This window comes from Ylistrum balloti, unplaced genomic scaffold (assembly GCF_031769215.1).
Source record: "Ylistrum balloti isolate Yb309-2 unplaced genomic scaffold, AGI_CSIRO_Ybal_v1 Utg371886, whole genome shotgun sequence".
Classification (NCBI taxonomy): domain Eukaryota; kingdom Metazoa; phylum Mollusca; class Bivalvia; order Pectinida; family Pectinidae; genus Ylistrum; species Ylistrum balloti.
Window position 1 is genome coordinate 49,638 of NW_026782930.1, and position 25,220 is coordinate 74,857.

The following is a 25,220-nucleotide window of genomic DNA, read 5'->3' on the forward strand; positions in this document are numbered from 1 at the left end:
AATGTGACCTAGATATTTAAGAGAGAATTCAGAATCTGACCTAGATATTTAAGAGAGAATTCAGAACCTGACCTAGATATTTAAGAGAGAATTCAGAATCTGACCTAGATATTTGATAAAAATTATAACTTGCCTTAAGTTTTGCTGCTTTTGTTACAGATGAACTTGACCATAATGACCAGTGGAATATCTGATGTTTATCGCCAACGGTTTGGTATCAGAGAGGTCAAAATCACAGATACCCAGTTGCTTATCAACGATCGGCCATTTTATTGTCATGGTGTAGCGAAACATGAGGATTCAGATGTGGGTAACATAGGTGATTCTTACAGAACATATAATTTGTTACAACATTCATGAAGGTGGTGTGGTGACATGTTAAATATCTAACAAGGAAGTCTACTTCAGCACCTCAGATAAGAGGGTGGTGGGTAGGGGTGGGGCATTTTCAGAACAATACTGAATTTTTAAACTTCTACTAAACCTGTAATAGATCTGGATGGGCTTATTACTGGACAAGGATATAGTTATGTTGATACTTCTACTAAACCTGTAATAGATCTGGGTGGGCTTATTACTGGACAAGGATATAGTTATGTTGATACTTCTACTAAACCTGTAATAGATCTGGGTGGGCTTATTACTGGACAAGGATATAGTTATGTTGATACTTCTACTAAACCTGTAATAGATCTGGGTGGGCTTATTACTGGACAAGGATATAGTTATGTTGATACTTCTACTAAACCTGTAATAGATCTGGGTGGGCTGATAAATTGTCGGAGGCATTTTACCCTGATTGCTCCAGATTGTATGTGAAAATAACCCAAACAGTTGACAGGGTAATTGACCCAGCAAAGAAAATTGTATCTCCTCCTATCTCACCAACATAGAAGTGAACAATTACTTTTCTCTTGCCCTTCTGGTATTCTTATATATGGTATGTGTTATTATTAGAAAGCTTTGTATCGTTGATGTTGTTCAGAGTTATGAAAGGGGTGAGGCAAGGAAATCTTACATTGCTTAAAGTGTCAGTGATACATGTATCCAGAAAAAGAGCTTTGATGCTATCTGAAAAATGTTCAGGGAGCATATAATTGTCCATCCATCAGTCATTTCACATACAAGGCATAACTTTGCCCACATTTAGGTGAGGATCATGAAATTTGATGAAAAAACTAGGGGGATGTGCAGTGTACCAAATTCAGGGCCCTTAACCCCTCAATTACAGAGTTACTGCCCTTTGTTAAAATTTTGTGTCTGCAGCATTACTTTGCTTGCATTTAAACTTGGATAATGAAACTGGGTGTATGCATTGATTATTCTAAGACAATGTGCAGTGTTCCAAATTCAGGGCCAGGCCGCAACCCCTTAATTACAGAGTTACTGCCCTTTGTTAAAATTTTGTGTCAGATAAAGTTGCTTTCAGGGAGCATTCATCAGTTTTTTATCACATGATATATATTGTGCATTCTATGTGTACAGTGGTGGGTACATTTTATGTGTTCAGAGGTGGGTACATTGTATGTGTCCAGAGGTGGGTACATTGTATGTGTCCAGAGGTGGGTACATTTTATGTGTTCAGAGGTGGGTACATTGTATGTGTCCAGAGGTGGGTACATTCTATGTGTACAGTGGTGGGTACATTTTATGTGTTCAGAGGTGGGTACATTGTATGTGTCCAGAGGTGGGTACATTCTATGTGTACAGTGGTGGGTACATTTTATGTGTCCAGTGGTGGGTACATTTTATGTGTTCAGAGGTGGGTACATTGTATGTGTACAGCGGTGGGTACATTGTATGTGTACAGCGGTGGGTACATTGTATGTGTCCAGTGGTGGGTACATTGTATGTGTTCAGAGGTGGGTACATTGTATGTGTCCAGAGGTGGGTACATCCTATGTGTCCAGTGGTGGGTACATTGTATGTGTACAGTGGTGGGTACATTGTATGTGTCCAGAGGTGGGTACATTCTATGTGTCCAGTGGTGGGTACATTGTATGTGTACAGTGGTGGGTACATTCTATGTGTACAGTGGTGGGTACATTGTATATGTACAGTGGTGGGTACATTCTATGTGTCCAGTGGTGGGTACATTCTATGTGTACAGTGGTGGGTACATTGTATGTGTCCAGAGGTGGGTACATTCTATGTGTCCAGTGGTGGGTACATTGTATGTGTACAGTGGTGGGTACATTCTATGTGTCCAGAGGTGGGTACATTTTATGTGTCCAGAGGTGGGTACATTTTATGTGTCCAGAGGTGGGTACATTGTATGTGTCCAGAGGTGGGTACATTGTATGTGTCCAGAGGTGGGTACATTCTATGTGTCCAGAGGTGGGTACATTGTATGTGTCCAGAGGTGGGTACATTCTATGTGTCCAGTGGTGGGTACTTTGTATGTGTCCAGAGGTGGGTACATTGTATGTGTCCAGAGGTGGGTACATTGTATGTGTCCAGAGGTGGGTACATTCTATGTGTCCAGAGGTGGGTACATTGTATGTGTCCAGAGGTGGGTACATTCTATGTGTCCAGTGGTGGGTACATTGTATGTGTACAGTGGTGGGTACATTGTATGTGTACAGTGGTGGGTGCATTCTATGTGTCCAGAGGTGGGTACATTGTTTGTGTCCAGAGGTGGGTACATTGTTTGTGTCCAGAGGTGGGTACATTGTATGTGTACAGTGGTGGGTACATTGTATGTGTCCAGAGGTGGGTACATTGTATGTGTCCAGAGGTGGGTACATTCTATGTGTCCAGTGGTGGGTACATTGTATGTGTACAGTGGTGGGTACATTCTATGTTTACAGTGGTGGGTACATTGTATGTGTCCAGAGGTGGGTACATTCTATGTGTCCAGTGGTGGGTACATTGTATGTGTCCAGAGGTGGGTACATTCTATGTGTCCAGAGGTGGGTACATTGTATGTGTCCAGAGGTGGGTACATTCTATGTGTACAGTGGTGGGTACATTGTATGTGTACAGTGGTGGGTACATTGTATGTGTACAGTGGTGGGTACATTGTATGTGTACAGTGGTGGGTACATTGTATGTGTACAGTGGTGGGTACATTGTATGTGTACAGTGGTGGGTACATTATATGTGTCCAGAGGTGGGTACATTCTATGTGTCCAGAGGTGGGTACATTCTATGTGTCCAGAAGTGGGTACATTGTATGTGTCCAGAGGTGGGTACATTGTATGTGTACAGTGGTGTGTACATTCTATGTGTACAGTGGTGGGTACATTGTATGTGTACAGAGGTGGGTACATTACCATCCATTGTCCCAGGGCTTCTTTCCTTTAGTTTTTAACTTGCAGTCTGTTTACAGTGTAGTGTATCTCTCTTCTATAAAGTGTTATGTAAAAATTATTACATCCTCATTTTATATAAGGCACTGTATATAGTTGTCACTTTGTCTGTACATGAGTGTGTACATTTTTATCATGCACTCAAGCGTGTGTGATAACCTTGTGTACAAGACATCTCCTTAACTCCTGAACAGTTTTTGGTCCATATTTGCACCATTGCATTATACTACCAGCATCTACACCTGATTAGAATTTGGTGGTCATTAGTCAAGTGTTAAAGTCAATGGTCACCCCTTGACCACTATGATCCAGGGTATATCTATGTGTGCCACTACTCATTTTGTCTTTATTTAATTATGCTTGGAATCATTGATTTGGTACACTTATGAGTCGTCACTCAAAATAGCACCGCATCCGCTTTCATTTTCTTACTTCTGTTGCTGTTACGATGTCCTCACTGTTGTTACAGATACGAGGAAAGGGATTGGATTTTGCCCTTATCGCAAAAGATTTTAACCTTTTGAAGTGGCTGGGGGCCAACTGTTTCCGAACCTCACACTATCCATATGCCGAAGAAATTATGGACATGGCTGACCAACAGGGGATTGTGGTCATCAATGAGAGTCCAGGAGTGGGAATCAGAAAGTAAGACATGAAGTCAAAATGACTGCAACTTCTGTTTCAGAAAATGCATCAAAGTATGGTCTGTTTCATAAAATGTGCAACAAACTCAAATCTGTTTCAGAAAATTTTATATTTGTGAGAGTAAGTTAAATCTTTTATCAGTATGTATACCAGTGTCAATTTATATTTTATTTTGAAAACCTTGTGGATGGTTATATAACAGGACCCCTGGTTTACTCATTTTATATTTAAGCATTCAGGCTAAAGAGAAGATCTCTTTATCCGAGTCGTATATTGTGGCTAGTATTTACCAGGGTTACATTCTCTCTATCTGAGTGGTATATTGTAGCTAGTATTTACCAGGGTTACATTCTCTCTGAGTGGTATATTGTAGCTAGTATTTACCAGGGTTACATTCTCTCTGAGTGGTATATTGTAGCTAGTATTTACCAGGGTTACATTCCCTCTGAGTGGTATATTGTAGCTAGTATTTACCAGGGTTACATTCTCTCTGAGTGGTATATTGTGGCTAGTATTTACCAGGGTTACCTTCTCTCTGAGTGGTATATTGTAGCTAGTATTTACCAGGGTTACCTTCTCTCTGAGTGGTATATTGTGGCTAGTATTTACCAGGGTTACATTCTCTCTGAGTGGTATATTGTGGCTAGTATTTACCAGGGTTACATTATCTCTGAGTGGTATATTGTGGCTAGTATTTACCAGGGTTACATTCTCTCTGAGTGGTATATTGTAGCTAGTATTTACCAGGGTTACATTCTCTTTATCTGAGTGGTATATTGTGGCTAGTATTACATTCCCTCTGAGTGGTATATTGTACTAGTATTAACCAGGGTTACACTCTCTATATCTGAGTGGTATATTGTAGCTAGTATTTACTAGGGTTACCTTCTCTCTGAGTGGTATATTGTGGCTAGTATTTACCAGGGTTACCTTCTCTCTATCTGAGTGGTATATTGTGGCTAATATTTACCAGGGTTACATTCTCTCTGAGTGGTATATTGTGGCTAGTATTTACCAGGGTTACATTCTCTCTGAGTGGTATATTGTGGTTAGTATTTACCAGGGTTACATTCTCTCTATCTGAGTGGTATATTGTAGCTAGTATTTACCAGGGTTACATTCTCTCTATCTGAGTGGTATATTGTGGCTAGTATTTACCAGGGTTACATTCTCTCTGAGTGGTATATTGTGGCTAGTATTAACCAGGGTTACACTCTCTATATCTGAGTGGTATATTGTAGCTAGTATTTACCAGGGTTACCTTCTCTCTGAGTGGTATATTGTGGTTAGTATTTACCAGGGTTACATTCCCTCTGAGTGGTATATTGTGGCTAGTATTAACCAGGGTTACACTCTCTATATCTGAGTGGTATATTGTAGCTAGTATTTACTAGGGTTACCTTCTCTCTGAGTGGTATATTGTGGCTAGTATTTACCAGGGTTACCTTCTCTCTATCTGAGTGGTATATTGTGGCTAATATTTACCAGGGTTACATTCTCTCTGAGTGGTATATTGTGGCTAGTATTTACCAGGGTTACATTCTCTCTATCGGAGTGGTATATTGTGGCTAGTATTTACCAGGGTTACATTCTCTCTATCGGAGTGGTATATTGTGGCTAGTATTTACCAGGGTTACATTCTCTCTATCGGAGTGGTATATTGTGGCTAGTATTTACTAGGGTTACCTTCTCTCTGAGTGGTATATTGTGGCTAGTATTTACCAGGGTTACATTCTCTCTATCTGAGTGGTATATTGTAGCTAGTATTTACCAAGGTTACATTCTCTCTGAGTGGTATATTGTGGCTAGTATTTACCAGGGTTACCTTCTCTCTGAGTGGTATATTGTGGCTAGTATTTACCAGGGTTACATTATCTCTGAGTGGTATATTGTGGCTAGTATTTACCAGGGTTACAATCTCTCTAGCATAGCGGTATATTGTGGCTAGTATTTACCAGGGTTACATTATCTCTGAGTGGTATATTGTGGCTAGTATTTACCAGGGTTACCTTCTCTCTGAGTGGTATATTGTTGCTAGTTTTTACCAGGGTTACATTCTCTTTATCCGAGTGGTATATTGTGGCTAGTATTTACCAGGGTTACATTCTCTCTATCTGAGTGGTATATTGTAGCTAGTATTTACCAGGGTTACATTCTCTCTGAGTGGTATATTGTGGCTAGTATTTACCAGGGTTACATTCTCTCTGAGTGGTATATTGTGGCTAGTATTTACCAGGGTTACACTCTTTCTGTCTGAGTGGTATATTGTGGCTAGTATTTACCAGGGTTACATTCGCTCTGAGTGGTATATTGTGGCTAGTATTTACCAGGGTTGCCTTCTCTCTGAGTGGTATATTGTAGCTAGTATTTACCAGGGTTACATTCTCTCTGAGTGGTATATTGTGGATAGTATTTACCAGGGTTACACTCTCTCTATCTGAGTGGTATATTGTGACTAGTATTTACCAGGGTTACATTCGCTCTATCTGAGTGGTATATTGTGACTAGTATTTACCAGGGTTACATTCGCTCTATCTGAGTGGTATGTTGTGGCTAGTATTTACCAGGGTTACCTTCTCTGTGAGTGGTATATTGTGGCTAGTATTTACCAGGGTTACACTCTCTCTATCTGAGTGGTATATTGTGGCTAGTATTTACCAGGGTTACATTCTCTAGTGAGTGGTATATTGTGGCTAGTATTTACCAGGGTTACACTCTCTCTAGCTGAGTGGTATATTGTGGCTAGTATTTACCAAGGTTACATTCTCTCTATCTGAGTGGTATATTGTAGATAGTATTTACCAGGGTTACATTCGCTCTATCTGAGTGGTATGTTGTGGCTAGTATTTACCAGGGTTACATTCTCTCTAGCAGAGTGGTATATTGTGACTAGTATTTACCAGGGTTACATTTTCTCTAGCTGAGTGGTATATTGTGGCTAGTATTTACCAAGGTTACATTCTCTCTATCTGAGTGGTATATTGTAGATAGTATTTACCAGGGTTACATTCTCTCTATCTGAGTGGTATATTGTGGCTAGTATTTACCAAGGTTACATTCTCTCTGAGTGGTATATTGTGGCTAGTATTTACCAGGGTTATATTCTCTCTAGCAGAGTGGTATATTTTGGCTAGTATTTACCAGGGTTACATTCTCTCTTGCTGAGTGGTATATTGTAGCTAGTATTTACCAGGGTTACATTCTCTCTATCTGAGTGGTATATTGTGGCTAGTATTTACCAGGGTTACATTCTCTCTGAGTGGTATATTTTGGCTAGTATTTACCAGGGTTACACTCTCTCTGTCTGAGTGGTATATTGTCGCTAGTATTTACCAGGGTTACATTCCCTCTGAGTGGTATATTGTGGCTAGTATTTACCAGGGTTACCTTCTCTCTGAGTGGTATATTGTAGCTAGTATTTACCAGGGTTACATTCTCTCTGAGTGGTATATTGTGGCTAGTATCTACCAGGGTTACACTCTCTCTATCTGAGTGGTATATTGTGGCTAGTATTTACCAGGGTTACCTTCTCTCTGAGTGGTATATTGTGGCTAGTATTTACCAGGGTTACCCTCTCTCTATCTGAGTGGTATATTGTGGCTAGTATTTACCAGGGTTACATTCGCTCTATCTGAGTGGTATGTTGTGGCTAGTATTTACCAGGGTTACATTCTCTCTAGCTGAGTGGTATATTGTGGCTAGTATTTACCAAGGTTACATTCTCTCTATCTGAGTGGTATATTGTAGCTAGTATTTACCAGGGTTACATTCTCTCTATCTGAGTGGTATATTGTGGCTAATATTTACCAGGGTTACATTCTCTCTGAGTGGTATATTGTGGCTAATATTTACCAGGGTTACATTCTCTCTGAGTGGTATATTGTGGCTAGTATTTACCAGGGTTACACTCTCTCTATATGAGTGGTATATTGTGGCTAGTATTTACCAGGGTTACATTCTCTCTAGCAGAGTGGTATATTGTGGCTAGTATTTACCAGGGTTACATTCTCTCTAGCAGAGTGGTATATTGTGGCTAGTATTTACCAGGGTTACATTCACTCTATCTGAGTGGTATGTTGTGGCTAGTATTTACCAGGGTTACATTCTCTCTATCTGAGTGATATATTGTGGCTAGTATTTACCAAGGTTACATTCTCTCTGAGTGGTATATTGTGGCTAGTATTTACCAGGGTTATATTCTCTCTAGCAGAGTGGTATATTTTGGCTAGTATTTACCAGAGTTACATTCTCTCTGAGTGGTATATTGTGGCTAGTATTTACCAGGGTTACATTCTCTCTATCTGAGTGGTATATTGTAGCTAGTATTTACCAGGGTTACATTCTCTCTATCGGAGTGGTATATTGTGGCTAGTATTTACCAGGGTTACATTCTCTCTGAGTGGTATATTGTAGCTAGTATTTACCAGGGTTACATTCTCTCTATCTGAGTGGTATATTGTAGCTAGTATTTACCAGGGTTACATTCTCTCTGAGTGGTATATTGTGGCTAGTATTTACCAGGGTTACATTCTCTCTGAGTGGTATATTGTGGCTAGTATTTACCAGGGTTACCTTCTCTCTGAGTGGTATATTGTGGCTAGTATTTACCAGGGTTACACTCTTTCTGTCTGAGTGGTATATTGTGGCTAGTATTTACCAGGGTTACATTCGCTCTGAGTGGTATATTGTAGCTAGTATTTTCCAGGGTTACATTCTCTCTGAGTGGTATATTGTGGCTAGTATTTACCAGGGTTACACTCTCTCTATCTGAGTGGTATATTGTGACTAGTATTTACCAGGGTTACCTTCTCTCTGAGTGGTATATTGTGGCTAGTATTTACCAGGGTTACACTCTCTCTATCTGAGTGGTATATTGTGGCTAGTATTTACCAGGGTTACATTCTCTCTAGCAGAGTGGTATATTGTGGCTAGTATTTACCAGGGTTACATTCGCTCTATCTGAGTGGTATGTTGTGGCTAGTATTTACCAGGGTTACATTCTCTCTAGCTGAGTGGTATATTGTGGCTAGTATTTACCAAGGTTACATTCTCTCTATATGAGTGGTATATTGTAGATAGTATTTACCAGGGTTACATTCTCTCTATCTGAGTGGTATATTGTGGCTAGTATTTACCAAGGTTACATTCTCTCTGAGTGGTATATTGTGGCTAGTATTTACCTGGGTTATATTCTCTCTAGCAGAGTGGTATATTTTGGCTAGTATTTACCAGGGTTACATTCTCTCTAGCAGAGTGGTATATTGTAGCTAGTATTTACCAGGGTTACATTCACTCTATCTGAGTGGTATATTGTAGCTAGTATTTACCAGGGTTACATTCTCTCTGAGTGGTATATTGTGGCTAATATTTACCAGGGTTACATTCTGTCTGAGTGGTATATTGTGGCTAGTATTTACCAGGGTTACATTCTCTCTATCTGAGTGGTATATTGTGGCTAGTATTTACCAGGGTTACATTTCTCTCTACATTCTCTCTCTCTGAGTGGTATATTGTAGCTAGTATTTACCAGGGTTACATTCTCTCTATCGGAGTGGTATATTGTGGCTAGTATTTACCAGGGTTACATTCTCTCTGAGTGGTATATTGTGGCTAGTATTTACCAGGGTTACATTATCTCTGAGTGGTATATTGTGGCTAGTATTTACCAGGGTTACATTCTCTCTATCTGAGTGGTATATTGTAGCTGGTATTCACCAGGGTTACCTTCTCTCTGAGTGGTATATTGTGGCTAGTATTTACCAGGGTTACAATCTCTCTAGCATAGTGGTATATTGTGGCTAGTATTTACCAGGGTTACATTCTCTCTAGCTGAGTGGTATATTTTGGCTAGTATTTACAAGGGTTACAATCTCTCTATCTGAGTGGTATATTGTGGCTAGTATTTACCAGGGTTACATTCTCTCTGAGTGGTATATTTTGGCTAGTATTTACAAGGGTTACATTCTCTCTTTCTGAGTGGTATATTGTGGCTAGTAATTACCAGGGTTACAATCTCTCCATCTGAGTGGTATATTGTGGCTAGTATTTACCAGGGTTACATTCTCTCTAACTGAGTGGTATAGTTTGGCTAGTATTTACTAGGGTTACATTCTCTCTTTCTGAGTGGTATATTGTGGCTGGTATATACCAGGGTTACATTCTCTCTTAGTGGTATATTGTGGCTAGTATTTACCAGGATTACATTCTCTCTGAGTGGTATATTGTAGCTAGTATTTACCAGGGTTACAATTACAGATAAGAAAACCATGATATGTTGATTTTTGGACTGAAAGTAGGTGTTCCTTGTTTCTTAGCTGTTTCCTTTTGATTTTGGATCAAATCAAATCAAACGCTTGAGAGATGAAGATTATCATCACAAGCAGCCCTTGCCAAATATATATAAGTCTTTGTCCCAATAGAAATGATATATAGGATCCAAATAGGGTTGATATCTAGGGCAAATATGGTTGATATCTAGGGCCAAATACGGTTGATATCTAGGGCCAAATACAGTTGATATCTAGGGCCAAATAGGGTTGATATCTAGGGCAAATATGGTTGATATCTAGGGCCAAATACGGTTGATATCTAGGGCCAAATACAGTTGATATCTAAGGCCAAATAGGGTTGATATCTAGAGCCAAATAGGGTTGATATCGAGGACCAAATAGGGTTGATATCTAGGGTCAAATAGGGTTGATATCTAGAGCCAATTAGGGTTGATATCTAGTGCCAAATAGGGTTGATATCTAAGGCCAAATAGGGTTGATATGTAGTGCCAAATAAGGTTGATATCTAAGGCCAAATAGGGTTGATATCTAGGGCCGAATAGGTTTTAATCTAGGGCCAAATAGGGTTGATATCTCGTGCCAAGTAGTGTTGATATCTAAGGCCAAATAGAGTTGATATCTAGGGCCAAATAGGGTTGATATCTAAGGCCAAATAGGGTTGATATCTACAGCTAAATTGGGTTGATATCTAGTGCCAAATAGGGTTGATATCTAGGACCAAATAGGGTTGATATCTAGTGCCAAATAGGGTTGATATCTGGTGCCAATTAGGGTTGATATCTATGGCCAAACAGGGTTGATATCTAGGGCTAAATAGGGTTGATATCTAGTGCCAAGTAGGGTTGATATCTAAGGCCAAATAGGGTTGATATCTAGAGCTAAATTGAGTTGATATCTAGAGCCAAATAGGGTTGATATCAAGGACCAAATAGGGTTGATATCTAGTGCCAAATAGGGTTGATATCTAGTGCCAAATAGGGTTGATATCTATGGCCAAACAGTGTTGATATCTAGGGCTAAATAGGGTTGATATCTAGGACTAAATAGGATTGATATCTAGTGCCAAATAGGGTTTATATCTAGGGCCAAATAGGGTTGATATCTAGGGCCAAATAGGGTTGATATCTAGGGCCAAATAGGGTTGATATCTAGAGCCAAATAGGGTTGATATCTAAGGCCAAATAGGGTTGATATCTAGATATCTAAGGCCAAATAGGGTTGATATGAGGCCAAATAGGGTTGATATCTAGGGTCAAATAGGGTTGATATCTAGAGCCAATTAGGGTTGATATCTAGTGCCAAATAGGGTTGATATCTAAGGCCAAATAGGGTTGATATGTAGTGCCAAATAAGGTTGATATCTAGTGCCAAATAGGGTTGATATCTAAGGCCAAATAGGGTTGATATCTAAGGCCAAATAGGGTTTATATCTAGTGCCAAATAGGGTTGATATCTAAGGCCAAATAGGGTTGATATCTAGAGCCAAATAGGGTTGATATCTAAGGCCAAATAGGGTTGATATCTAAGGCCAAATAGGGTTTATATCTAGTGCCAAATAGGGTTGATATCTAGGGCCAAATAGGGTTGATATCTAGGGCCAAATAGAGTTGATATCTAAGGCCAAATAGAGTTGATATCTAGGGCCAAATAGGGTTGATATCTAGGGCCAAATAGGGTTGATATCTAGGGCCAAATAGAGTTGATATCTAAGGCCAAATAGGGTTGATATCTAATAGGGTTGATATCTAGGGCCAAATAGGGTTGATATCTAGGGCCAAATAGAGTTGATATCTAGGGCCAAATAGGGTTGATATCAAGGGCCAAATAGGGTTGATATCTAGGGCCAAATAGAGTTGATATCTAGGGCCAAATAGGGTTGATATCAAGGGCCAAATAGGGTTGATATCTAGGGTCAAATAGGGTTGATATCTAGAGACAAATAGAGTTGATATCTAGGGCCAAATAGGGTTTATATCTAGGGCCAAATAGGGTTGATATCTAGGGCCAAATAGGGTTTATATCTAGGGCCAAATAGGGTTGATATCTAGTGCCAAGTAGGGTTGATATCTAAGGCCAAATAGAGTTGATATCTAGGGCCAAATAGGGTTGATATCTAGGGCCAAATAGGGTTGATATCTAGGGCCAAATAGAGTTGATATCTAAGGCCAAATAGGGTTGATATCTAGGGCCAAATAGGGTTGATATCTAGGGCCAAATAGGGTTGATATCAAGGGCCAAATAGGGTTGATACTTCAAACATACTTCAAACTTCAGCATGAACTGTGAGGATTGCAATATAGATATAACTAAGGGTGTAAACAATCTGTTTCTAAAGAGATTTTTTAAAAACTATTATTTTCCTTTAATAGAGAGTGAGTTTGCAGCAGTGCACATTAAGAAATAAATTTACCTTTATTTCTTTATACCTATGATTTCTTATCTATCTCCTCATAAGGGCCAACAACTTTGGCAATTTGTCCTTGGCTCACCATCTCAAGGTCATGGACGAGATGTACAGGCGTGATAAAAACAGACCAGCGGTCATCTTGTGGTCAGTTGCAAATGAACCGGACACAACACATGACAATTCAATATACTACTTTCAGTGAGTAGAGGTTTTGAAAGACATATACATCTGTTCAAATGAATTAATTTCATTAACCTTGGTCAGTAGCATGCTTTGATGAAGGGATTTGCAAATTCATTCAAGAGAATGACCTTTGTTCACTGTGAAGGTCACAAGGGTGAAATATGTGGAAACATTTGCATATTTTCAATTTCTGTTTATTTCTTACAGTAATTATGATAACAATAAACAATGATGTGTTTAATTTTAACTCATGATAATTGTTCTAATATGTAAGTTAGTTTTTTGACGTGTTCTCCATTTAACATAAAAAGTTATATTTGGTTGTCTCCCCTTGCAGAACTCTTCTTTCTCATGTGAGGTTTATTGACAGCACAAGACCTGTCACTTTTGTAGCCAACTCTGATTTTAGCTCAGATAAAGTGGTAAGTCAATTCTTTTTTGTGTTTTTTTGTTTTTTGAACATTTTTATATAAATGAATGAGAATATTAAGATCTTTCTAAGGGAGTTGGCAGGGGGGAAAGGGGGAAGTATAAAAAGGACGTCATGCTGACTTAAATTTTGACCTTCATCATAGGAAAAGTTTATCATCTCCTGCAGTACTTATCACTGGGACTTCTTACTTGCATCCTGATCTGCCATAATTACTTCCATTTGTTTCTTCACACCATTGTTCTGATTATAATGAATGTATAGTGATAAGCTTGACAGACAATGGTGTGGAGAATGTATAGTGATAAGCTTGACAGACAATGGTGTGGAGAATGTATAGTGATAAGCTTGACAGACAGTGGTGTGGAGAATATATAGTGATAAGCTTGACAGACAATGGTGTGGAGAATGTATAGTGATAAGCTTGACAGACAATGGGGCTGAGAATGTATAGTGATAAGCTTGACAGACAGTGGTGTGGAGAATGTATAGTGATAAGCTTGACAGACAATGGGGCTGAGAATGTATAGTGATAAGCTTGACAGACAATGGTGTGGAGAATGTATAGTGATAAGCTTGACAGACAAAGAGCACAAGAATGTATAGTGATAAGCTTGACAGACAATGGTGTGGAGAATGTATAGTGATAAGCTTGACAGACAGTGGTGTGGAGAATGTATAGTGATAAGCTTGACAGACAATGGTGTGGAGAATAGTGATAGCTTGACAGATGGTGTAAGTGATTGACAGATGGTGTGGAGAATGTATAGTGGGACAGACAATGGTGTGGAGAATGTATAGTGATAAGCTTGACAGACAATGGGGATAAGCTGAGAATAGTGATAAGCTTGACAGTGAGAATGTATAGTGATAACTTGACAGACAATGGTGTGGAGAATGTATAGTGATAAGCTTGACAGACAATGGGGCTGAGAATGTATAGTGATAAGCTTGACAGACAATGGGGCTGAGAATGTATAGTGATAAGCTTGACAGACAATGGTGTGGAGAATGTATAGTGATAAGCTTGACAGACAATGGTGTGGAGAATGTATAGTGATAAGCTTGACAGACAATGGTGTGGAGAATGTATAGTGATAAGCTTGACAGACAATGGGGCTGAGAATGTATAGTGATAAGCTTGACAGACAATGGTGTGGAGAATGTATAGTGATAAGCTTGACAGACAATGGTGTGGAGAATGTATAGTGATAAGCTTGACAGACAATGGGGCTGAGAATGTATAGTGATAAGCTTGACAGACAATGGGGCTGAGAATGTATAGTGATAAGCTTGACAGACAATGGGGCTGAGAATGTATAGTGATAAGCTTGACAGACAATGGTGTGGAGAATGTATAGTGATAAGCTTGACAGACAATGGTGTGGAGAATGTATAGTGATAAGCTTGACAGACAATGGGGCTGAGAATGTATAGTGATAAGCTTGACAGACAATGGTGTGGAGAATGTATAGTGATAAGCTTGACAGACAGTGGTGTGGAGAATGTATAGTGATAAGCTTGACAGACAGTGGTGTGGAGAATGTATAGTGATAAGCTTGACAGACAGTGGTGTGGAGAATGTATAGTGATAAGCTTGACAGACAGTGGTGTGGAGAATGTATAGTGATAAGCTTGACAGACAATTGGGCTGAGAATGTATAGTGATAAGCTTGACAGACAATTGGGTCTTAGAATGCTGATGTTGGTTCACTTGAAATGAATAAAAATGTACTTGCCCATTAAATGAGCTGGATATTACTTGCAATAAAATAATTGACACTGCGGACTATTGTGTCACCCAATTTTATGGTACAACTCACCAGTAAACATCCAACAGATTTCTTTGCCATAGCAACACCAACACCTTGGTGACTCTAGCTGATCTGATTCATTACCTGTGTATGATAGTGGACTGTAACATAGGGAAATGTTTATAATATTTGTACAGTGTATATATACCCTTTCACCTTTACCACAGGACCAGTAATTTATTCACATTGCCTTCAACCTTTAACCTTTAGGCCCAATACACTGACATCATCTGTCTTAACCACTACAATGCCTGGTACCAAGACTGCTCTCACACGGAGCTCATACAACGACAGCTGACCTATGACCTCCGCCAATGGTACAACAAATATCATAAACCAATTATGATAACTGAGTACGGAGCTGACACAATCGAGGGCTTTCACCAGGTACGTACCAGTACTGAGCTGACACAATCGAGAACTTTCACCAGTTACACACCAGTATTGAGCTGACACAATCCAGGACTTTCACCAGGTACGTACCAGTATTGAGCTAACACAATGGAGGACTTTCACCAGGTATGACCAGTACTGAGCTGACACAATCCAGGACTTTCACCAGGTACGTACCAGTACTGAGCTGACACAATCGAGGGCTTTCACCAGGTATGTTCCGGTACTGAGCTGACACAATCAAGGACTTTCACCAGGTACGTACCAGTACTGAGCTGACACAATCCAGGGCTTTCACCAGGTACGTACCAGTACTGAGTTGACACAATCGAGGACTTTCATCAGGTACGTACCAGTACTGAGCTGACACAATCGAGGACTTTCATCAGGTACGTACCAGTACTGAGTTGACACAATCGAGGACTTTCATCAGGTACGTACCAGTACTGAGCTGACACAATCCAGGGCTTTCACCAGGTACGTACCAATACTGAGCTGACACAATCGAGGACTTTCACCAGGTACGTACCAGTACTGAGCTGACACAATCCAGGGCTTTCACCAGGTACGTACCAGTACTGAGTTGACACAATCGAGGACTTTCATCAGGTACGTACCAGTACTGAGCTGACACAATCCAGGACTTTCATCAGGTATGTTCCAGTACTGAGCTGACACAATCGAGGGCTTTCACCAGGTACGTACCAGTACTGAGCTGACACAATCCAGGACTTTCACCAGGTACGTACCAGTATTGAGCTAACACAATGGAGGACTTTCACCAGGTATGACCAGTACTGAGCTGACACAATCCAGGACTTTCACCAGGTACGTACCAGTACTGAGCTGACACAATCGAGGGCTTTCACCAGGTATGTTCCGGTACTGAGCTGACACAATCAAGGACTTTCACCAGGTACGTACCAGTACTGAGCTGACACAATCCAGGGCTTTCACCAGGTACGTACCAGTACTGAGTTGACACAATCGAGGACTTTCATCAGGTACGTACCAGTACTGAGCTGACACAATCGAGGACTTTCATCAGGTACGTACCAGTACTGAGTTGACACAATCGAGGACTTTCATCAGGTACGTACCAGTACTGAGCTGACACAATCCAGGGCTTTCACCAGGTACGTACCAATACTGAGCTGACACAATCGAGGACTTTCACCAGGTACGTACCAGTACTGAGCTGACACAATCCAGGGCTTTCACCAGGTACGTACCAGTACTGAGTTGACACAATCAGGGACTTTCATCAGGTACGTACCAGTACTGAGCTGACACAATCCAGGACTTTCATCAGGTATGTTCCAGTACTGAGCTGACACAATCGAGGGCTTTCACCAGGTACGTACCAGTACTGAGCTGACACAATCGAGGGCTTTCATCAGGTAGGTACCAATACTGAGCTGACATAATCGAGGACTTTCACCAGGTACGTACCAGTACTGAGCTGACACAATCCAGGGCTTTCACCAGGTACGTACCAGTACTGAGTTGACACAATCGAGGACTTTCATCAGGTACGTACCAGTACTGAGCTGACACAATCCAGGACTTTCATCAGGTATGTTCCAGTACTGAGCTGACACAATCGAGGGCTTTCACCAGGTACGTGCCAGTACTGAGCTGACACAATCGAGGACTTTCACCAGGTACATACCAGTACTGAGCTGACACAATCGAGGGCTTTCACCAGGTACGTACCAGCACTGAGCTGACACAATCGAGGACTTTCACCAGGTACGACGTACTGGTACTGAGCTGACACAATCCAGGACTTTCACCAAGTGCGTACCAGTACTGAGCTGACACAATCGAGGACTTTCACCAGGTACGTACCAGTACTGAGCTGACACAATCGAGGGCTTTCACCAGGTACGTACCAGTACTGAGCTGACACAATCCAGGACTTTCACCAGGTACGTACCAGTATTGAGCTAACACAATGGAGGACTTTCACCAGGTATGACCAGTACTGAGCTGACACAATCCAGGACTTTCACCAGGTACGTACCAGTACTGAGCTGACATAATCGAGGGCTTTCACCAGGTATGTTCCGGTACTGAGCTGACACAATCAAGGACTTTCACCAGGTACGTACCAGTACTGAGCTGACACAATCGAGGGCTTTCACCAGGTACGTGCCAGTACTGAGCTGACACAATCCAGGACTTTCACCAGGTACATACCAGTACTGAGCTGACACAATCGAGGGCTTTCACCAGGTACGTACCAGCACTGAGCTGACACAATCGAGGACTTTCACCAGGTACGACGTACTGGTACTGAGCTGACACAATCCAGGACTTTCACCAAGTGCGTACCAGTACTGAGCTGACACAATCGAGGACTTTCACCAGGTACGTACCAGTACTGAGCTGACACAATCGAGGACTTTCACCAGGTACGTACCAGTACGGAGCTGACACAATCGAGGACTTTCATCAGGTATGTTCCGGTATTTAGTTGACATCATTGAGAGGGTCAACACAAGGTCAGTGTCTAGGCTTAATAATGGATCCCAGGATCTTTGTCATGTTTAATTCATTATAAATGAGTGGATTTTTAATATTTCTGATTCCTTGGTAATGATGCAGTGTACATGTAGACTCTGAGGTTTATGCTACCGCTGTTTCAGGATCCTTCAATTGTGTTCACAGAAGAGTTCCAGGTGGAGTTTATGACAGAATACCATAAAACATTTGACAATCTACGACACGAGTTCCTAGTCGGAGAAATGGTGTGGAACTTTGCAGATTTTATGACAGCTCAAGGTGAACTACATTTTACAACATATGCTTAATACCATTTCTGTGAACAATATTCATCTTGATTTGTTTTGACTGGTCATAACATCAAATATGATTGAATTTCACAAATCTCTGAGAATGTGGAGAAAATAAGAGTTTTATAAAACTGACAGATATTTGTAACAAGATGCCCATGGGGCCTGCATCACTCACCTTATAAATTACATATTCAACCATTTGATAAAGAATATCAGATATGACAAATAATCTCTATACTAGGTCCCACCCTTGTGGTTGAAATACCCCATGGATGCTTCTGACCAAATTTAGTCAAAAACTGTTGAGTCTTTCATGGACGCATATGCTGGACGGATGACAGACACTGCAATATGTCATAAGCTCAGTGGTCTTTCACACCAGGTGAGATAAAAATAACATCGGTGACTTACTCATTCCTGAACTTATCCTGCATTAATTATTTCCAGGAAGCCTATAAACATATAACAGGAGCTCATTATTCCCAGGGAGTCAACATATGTGTAACAAAATGAGTAAAAAATGGGTTTAATGGTAATTTTGGAATGGTGTGTATCGTAGAGAGCAGCATCTTAGTTTAAAGTACATCAGGTCAAAAGTCAGTCAATACTGGACCGAGGAAAAGATCCCGTGAGTGATAGATAGTGATGCACGCCTGATAACGGGCGGGGTTTGTACCCAAGTGGTGAAGCACCATGGCAGAATATCGCCAGTATGATTGATCAGGACAGATAGATGCTCTCTTGTATGCCTCGCGCTGGAGAACACATTGTAAGTAAACAAGATAAGAAACAATGTATAAGGTAGATCAAAGATGGGAAGTTGATAACGGGTACTCCTAGTCGCACGTGCCTTCATAATTAGATGCTCCGGGGGCTGGGTTATTGTTGTCCAATTGGGACTAGGCTTAAATTAAGTATTTGGGTATTATTTATACAAAGATAATGGCCAGCAGTCGAGTCTGGGATCGAGTAGCTAGAGAGAGTTGGGAGTCGGACATGGAGACGGGCAGAGTCCCGTATGGGACCTGCTCCGCGATGGAGCGGGTCCTGGCCAAGTTGGCCCATGAACATTTGTATGGAACTCTTTGATATGGACGGGCAGATGTTTAGTTTCTGTCTGCCTCACACAGGTGTTAAGTTTTGGTGCCACGACATGATGCTGTATGTTGATTAGGAACTATCTTTTGTAATGGATATTAACGCGAAGTACTAACTATGGAAAACCACTATACGATGAAATAAACGTTTCGGTTAACCCAAGTAAACACTGTGTTTAGTCATTGTGTTACATATGACTGGATCTCATAAATCCCAGGGAGTCAACATATGACAGGAGCTCATTATTCCCAGGGAGTCAACATGACAGGAGCTCATTATTCCCAGGGAGTCAACATATGACAGGAGCTCATTATTCCCAGGGAGTCAACATATAATTGGTAAATGAGTCATGGTACAGTTTCCATCATTCTTCTGGCATCAACTTTTCCTTTTAAACAATTTCTTTTCAACAACAAAGATCCCCAGTGCATTGATATTTGAGTAACATGTTTAAGTTGAAGGACCAGCAAGTTGTTCAAATAAATAACCTTTTCAACAACAAAGATCCCCAGTGCATTGATATTTGAGTAACATGTTTAAGTTGAAGGACCAGCAAGTTGTTCAAATAAATAACCTTGATCCCCTTTCGAGTCAAATTTGTTGAAATCTTCACACAATATCCCATTAACCAAGAGGCAATGATACTTGGCTTGTGGTTTCCTCGGATGAAGGGATATCAACTTTGTTAAAATAAATGACTGGTATTTGCCAAAACTTGAACAGGAATGGAACCCAGTTGTCAGGTGTATAACCTATAAACTCTACCAACTAAGCCAATGAAGCATGCCAGCTGTGACATTTTACACTACCTACAGGAACAAAAACAGTGATTGGTAGTTATTTTAACGGGTCATAATTTGCCCGTAACATAGTCAAATTGTTTGCAAATATTAAAGAAAACACACTTTTCTTTGTCTTATGTCATAAGGTTATCTGGAAGTGTGTGATGTCATTTTATCATTCTTTGGGGTGGGGTCACATGAGGTCACTTTGCCCTAATGTCAGAATACAAATTAGGAGTAGGATTTGAATGAATTTGTTCTTTTAAAATATAAACTTTATTACAACAATTACTAAACAAGCTTTCAGCCTATATTAAACACTCTTGTTGGTCTGGATGGAATCATGAGAGGAGTCTTACTGTGGAAGGGAACCAGAAAACCCAGGGAAAACTGGCGTGGTCTTTTCTGGGAATTGAAATTGGGATGGCTAAGTGAAAGGTGGATGTGATACCAATGCACCGTTTTACCATTTCCCAAATTAGGCTCTGCCCCTACAGTCCCATAAGGCCCAAGACCAACAGTTTATACAAAATTCCCCTTTACAGAAGAATGCCCCGGACCAAATAAGGGTAAAATCCAAGCATTGCTACAAGATTAGTAGGATTTTTAATGAATTTGCTCTATTCTTCCTATTGGGCCCTGCCCTTCAGGCCCCAGAGACCCACCGTTTACACAAATTGGTTTCCCATTCCCCATGATGCTACAGATAAAATTTGGCTCAAATCTGTTTTGTCATTCATGATTAGTAGCAATAGTATAAAAAGTTGACAGATGAACAGATGCAGGCCGCTGTAGTATGTCTAAAGTTCACTTTGTCCAAAAGCAAGCTAATAATGGCAGCTAAAGATGGTTTTCTTCACTCCTGAAAAAAAAAATAAGATTTGTTCAAAAGTTTTTACTGAATCATAAGCATGGCACATTGTTATATGTATGAAATAGAAGTGCAATAAAAAGATGCTCCATTTTCAAATATTGAAAAGTTATATGTAAACAGCTGTATATAGGTTAGAGGTTCTTGTCACAACCAGTAGAAGATTTCAATGTAAACAGCTGTATATAGGTTAGAGGTTCTTAACACAACCAGTAGAAGATTTCAATGTAAACAGCTGTATATAGTTAGGTTCTTAACACAACCAGTAGAAGATTTCAATGTAAACAGCTGTATATAGGTTAGAGGTTCTTAACACAACCAGTAGAAGATTTCAATGTAAACAGCTGTATATAGGTTAGAGGTTCTTAACACAACCAGTAGAAGATTTCAATGTAAACAGCTGTATATAGGTTAGAGGTTCTTAACACAACCAGTAGAAGATTTCAATGTAAACAGCTGTATATAGGTTAGAGGTTCTTAACACAACCAGTAGAAGATTTCAATGTAAACAGCTGTATATAGGTTAGAGGTTCTTGTCACAACCAGTAGAAGATTTCAATGTAAACAGCTGTATATAGGTTAGACGTTCTTAACACAACCAGTAGAAGATTTCAATGTAAACAGCTGTATATAGGTTAGAGGTTCTTAACACAACCAGTAGAAGATTTCAATGTAAACAGCTGTATATAGCTTAGAGGTTCTTGTCACGACCAGTAGAAGATTTCAATGTAAACAGCTGTATATAGGTTAGAGGTTCTTAACACAACCAGTAGAAGATTTCAATGTAAACAGCTGTATATAGGTTAGACGTTCTTAACACAACCAGTAGAAGATTTCAGTGTGATATTTCAATCATTACATTGTCACCTTTATCAGACCAACATGCCAGCACTGAATTATGGAGTGTACAATATTGTGCTACAGTTCTATGGTAAAATGTTCCTAGAAGGTAAACAACATGGTAACAATATACTGTTGTTGATTCAGCCATGTTTTATTTACCACTTGATAAACAAATTAACATCTTTTCAAGTTTAAACATCAAAGCATGAAAAATAGATGTTACGACTCGAACAAGCCAATGGCAGTTAAGGCGGCTGTAAGGGGTTTAATACAAGGCAGTCATTGTAATTACCTTCTCTGGGCACATGACATCAACATAATTTCTCTGGTGGTCCAGTTGGTGCAGGGGCCTGAATTACTGTCCCTATTTGCAATGTCAGGGTTGCAAGATATTGTTTTTAAGTGAAAGGAATTGAATTGAGAACTGTAAAAGAGGTCTAACGAGCCTGAATTGTTCACCTGATCTTCAGTTTACCAAGAAATATTTGTTCGTTGAGTCAACTTCTGTTAAACTTGAAAGCACATCACCTAACCATACTTACACTACAAATAATTTCTGGTCTTTTGGATATACCAACATGTCATCATAATCCAAACTCAAACTTTGTAACACAATGGCAAAATATGAACAAAAGAAAGATTCACGTGGAGACTCCTAAAAATGTATAAGAAGAATAAGACCACATGTTCAGCAAAAGTAAGTATCTTCTGCTTCATCAACAACACCCGCCATGTAAATCTTTGTCAATCCAAGTAAGTAAAGTGATGTTATCAAATGAGAACAAGGTATACAACAATGTTACCAACAGGCAAAATAACGAGCATCCAACATGTCAAGTTTCATATCACACAAACAAATATAATATTCTCAATGAGATCACTATGGCGACCATAAAACTTCCCCATAATTTTTGTCATCTTGCATTTTTTAAAACGATGTGTTATGAGTTTGTCCATCAGTTGATGATTTCTTGCACGAAAATAGTAATAATGGGAACAGGCCCTTGAATATTGAATCAACTGTAACATGTAAACACCATAGGTTGGGTATATAGGGATGATGCTATGCAAAAATGGAAAATTTGGAAAAGAAGTTTTCATTTCTAAAAAAACATTTGACCCGTTGGATTTTGAAAGTCTGTTAATGTCATTCTTTAAACAAATGATAGCCCTTCATCCCACCATGTAACTGGACAAATATCTGCATCCTGGGTTTTTTTCTGGAAAAAAAATGTAGCGAAATTTTAGGACATTTATTACATAGCTGTTGCTGCTTAATATACAACAGCGTCTTTCAATTCAAATTTAAAATGAGATAAAATAGAATCAAATGATAAAATTAAAGAGATGTTTCATCCTTCTAGGACTCAGCTATAAAACCTTGGAGGTGACTGAGTATTGACGAAAATACCAATTAGTGTTCTGTCTGAATCACAAGGACATACTTGAATGATTGTGTAAATTAACATTTAAATTTGCATTTGTTTCATTTCAGGCATTACACGGGCATTTGGCAACAGAAAGGGCATATTCACACGACAGCGGAGACCTAAGATGTCAGCACACCTTCTAAGATCTAGGTACCAGAGCATGATCAACAGCACATCAACAGTAAAGAATCAGCATAGAGGCCGAGAATTATAGTGACACATCAACAGTAAAGAATCAGCATAGAGGCTGAGAATTATAGTGACACATCAACAGTAAAGAGTCGGCACAGGGACAGAGAATTATAGTGACACATCAACAGTAAAGAGTCGGCACAGGGACAGAGAATTATAGTGACACATCAACAGTAAAGAATCAGCATAGAGGCTGAGAATTATAGTGACACATCAACAGTAAAGATTTGGCACAGGGACAGAGAATTATAGTGACACATCAACAGTAAAGAATCAGCACAGAGGCCGAGAATTATAGTGACACATCAACAGTAAAGATTCGGCACAGGGACAGAGAATTATAGTGACAAATCAACAGTAAAGAATCAGCATAGAGGCTGAGAATTATAGTGACACATCAACAGTAAAGAATCAGCATAGAGGCTGAGAATTATAGTGACACATCAACAGTAAAGAATCAGCATAGAATTATAGTGACACATCAACTCGGCACAGGGACAGAGAATTATAGTGACACATCAACAGTAAAGAATCAGCATAGAGGCTGAGAATTATAGTGACACATCAACAGTAAAGAATCAGCATAGAGGCTGAGAATTATAGTGACACATCAACAGTAAAGAATCAGCATAGAGGCTGAGAATTATAGTGACACATCAACAGTAAAGAATCAGCATAGAGGCTGAGAATTATAGTGACACATCAACAGTAAAGAATCAGCATAGAGGCCGAGAATTATAGTGACACATCAACAGTAAAGAATCAGCACAGAGACAGAGAATTATAGTGACACATCAACAGTAAAGAGTCGGCACAGGGACAGAGAATTATAGTGACACATCAACAGTAAAGAATCAGCATAGAGGCTGAGAATTGACACATCAACAGTAAAGACACATCAGAGAAACAGTAAAGAATTATAGTGACACATCAACAGTAAAGAGACAGAGAATTATAGTGACACATCAACAGTAAAGAATCAGCACAGAGACAGAGAATTATAGTGACACATCAACAGTAAAGAATCAGCATAGAGGCTGAGAATTATAGTGACACATCAACAGTAAAGAGTCGGCACAGGGACAGAGAATTATAGTGACACATCAACAATAAAGAATCAGCATAGAGGCTGAGAATTATAGTGTCACATCAACAGTAAAGAATCAGCATAGAGGCTGAGAATTATAGTGACACATCAACAGTAAAGAATCAGCACAGAGGCGGAGAATTATAGTGACACATCAACAGTAAAGAATCAAGAATGATACAAGTCTGGTCATTTAGGAGTTAAAAATTCCCTCTGACTGATTAGGCCAATTTTGAACTTTCAAATCGTCTTCCACACGATTTGACCAGCTCTTTATGTCAGCAAATTAGAACACATTTAATGGGTTTTTACTTTTTATTCTTTGAATAAAAAAAGAAAAGAAAAGCAGCAATCTACCATTCCACTTGAATGGGAAGCCCCGAGTGTCAAGGTACAAACTAAATCCTCTGTACAGTTTCACGCCATTGCATCCACTGGGTTTCAGTGGCAGCTCTGTCAAGATATTACATAAATTGAAACCCAATCTCATTTTTCAAACTTAGAACACATGAAATTTCTTAAAGCAGCGTATATGACAATTCCCACTGTTAATGCTGGTAAATATTTCTAGAAACATCAGCCAAAGGTCCACAAGGAGAAGAATCAGTTTCTCACCCCAGATACTGTAAAATCATTCATTTTT

At 39.7% G+C, this 25,220-nt stretch overlaps 1 protein-coding gene across 3 annotated transcripts in view; it reads left to right on the forward strand.

Annotated features, from left to right (window-relative positions):
* LOC132563849 (beta-glucuronidase-like) overlaps positions 1–23,951 on the forward strand; it is a 35,947-nt gene extending 11,996 nt beyond the window's left edge. For all 3 annotated transcript variants that reach the window (XM_060228601.1, XM_060228600.1, XM_060228602.1), the window contains exons 6-12: positions 160–306; positions 3,781–3,956; positions 12,702–12,851; positions 13,174–13,258; positions 15,291–15,467; positions 18,125–18,260; positions 23,364–23,951. In XM_060228601.1, coding sequence (XP_060084584.1) covers positions 160–306; positions 3,781–3,956; positions 12,702–12,851; positions 13,174–13,258; positions 15,291–15,467; positions 18,125–18,260; positions 23,364–23,512 — 1,020 coding nt within the window. In that variant the 3' untranslated portion in view covers positions 23,513–23,951. The remainder of the gene's footprint in view (positions 1–159; positions 307–3,780; positions 3,957–12,701; positions 12,852–13,173; positions 13,259–15,290; positions 15,468–18,124; positions 18,261–23,363) is intronic.
* Positions 23,952–25,220: the final 1,269 nt, after the last annotated feature.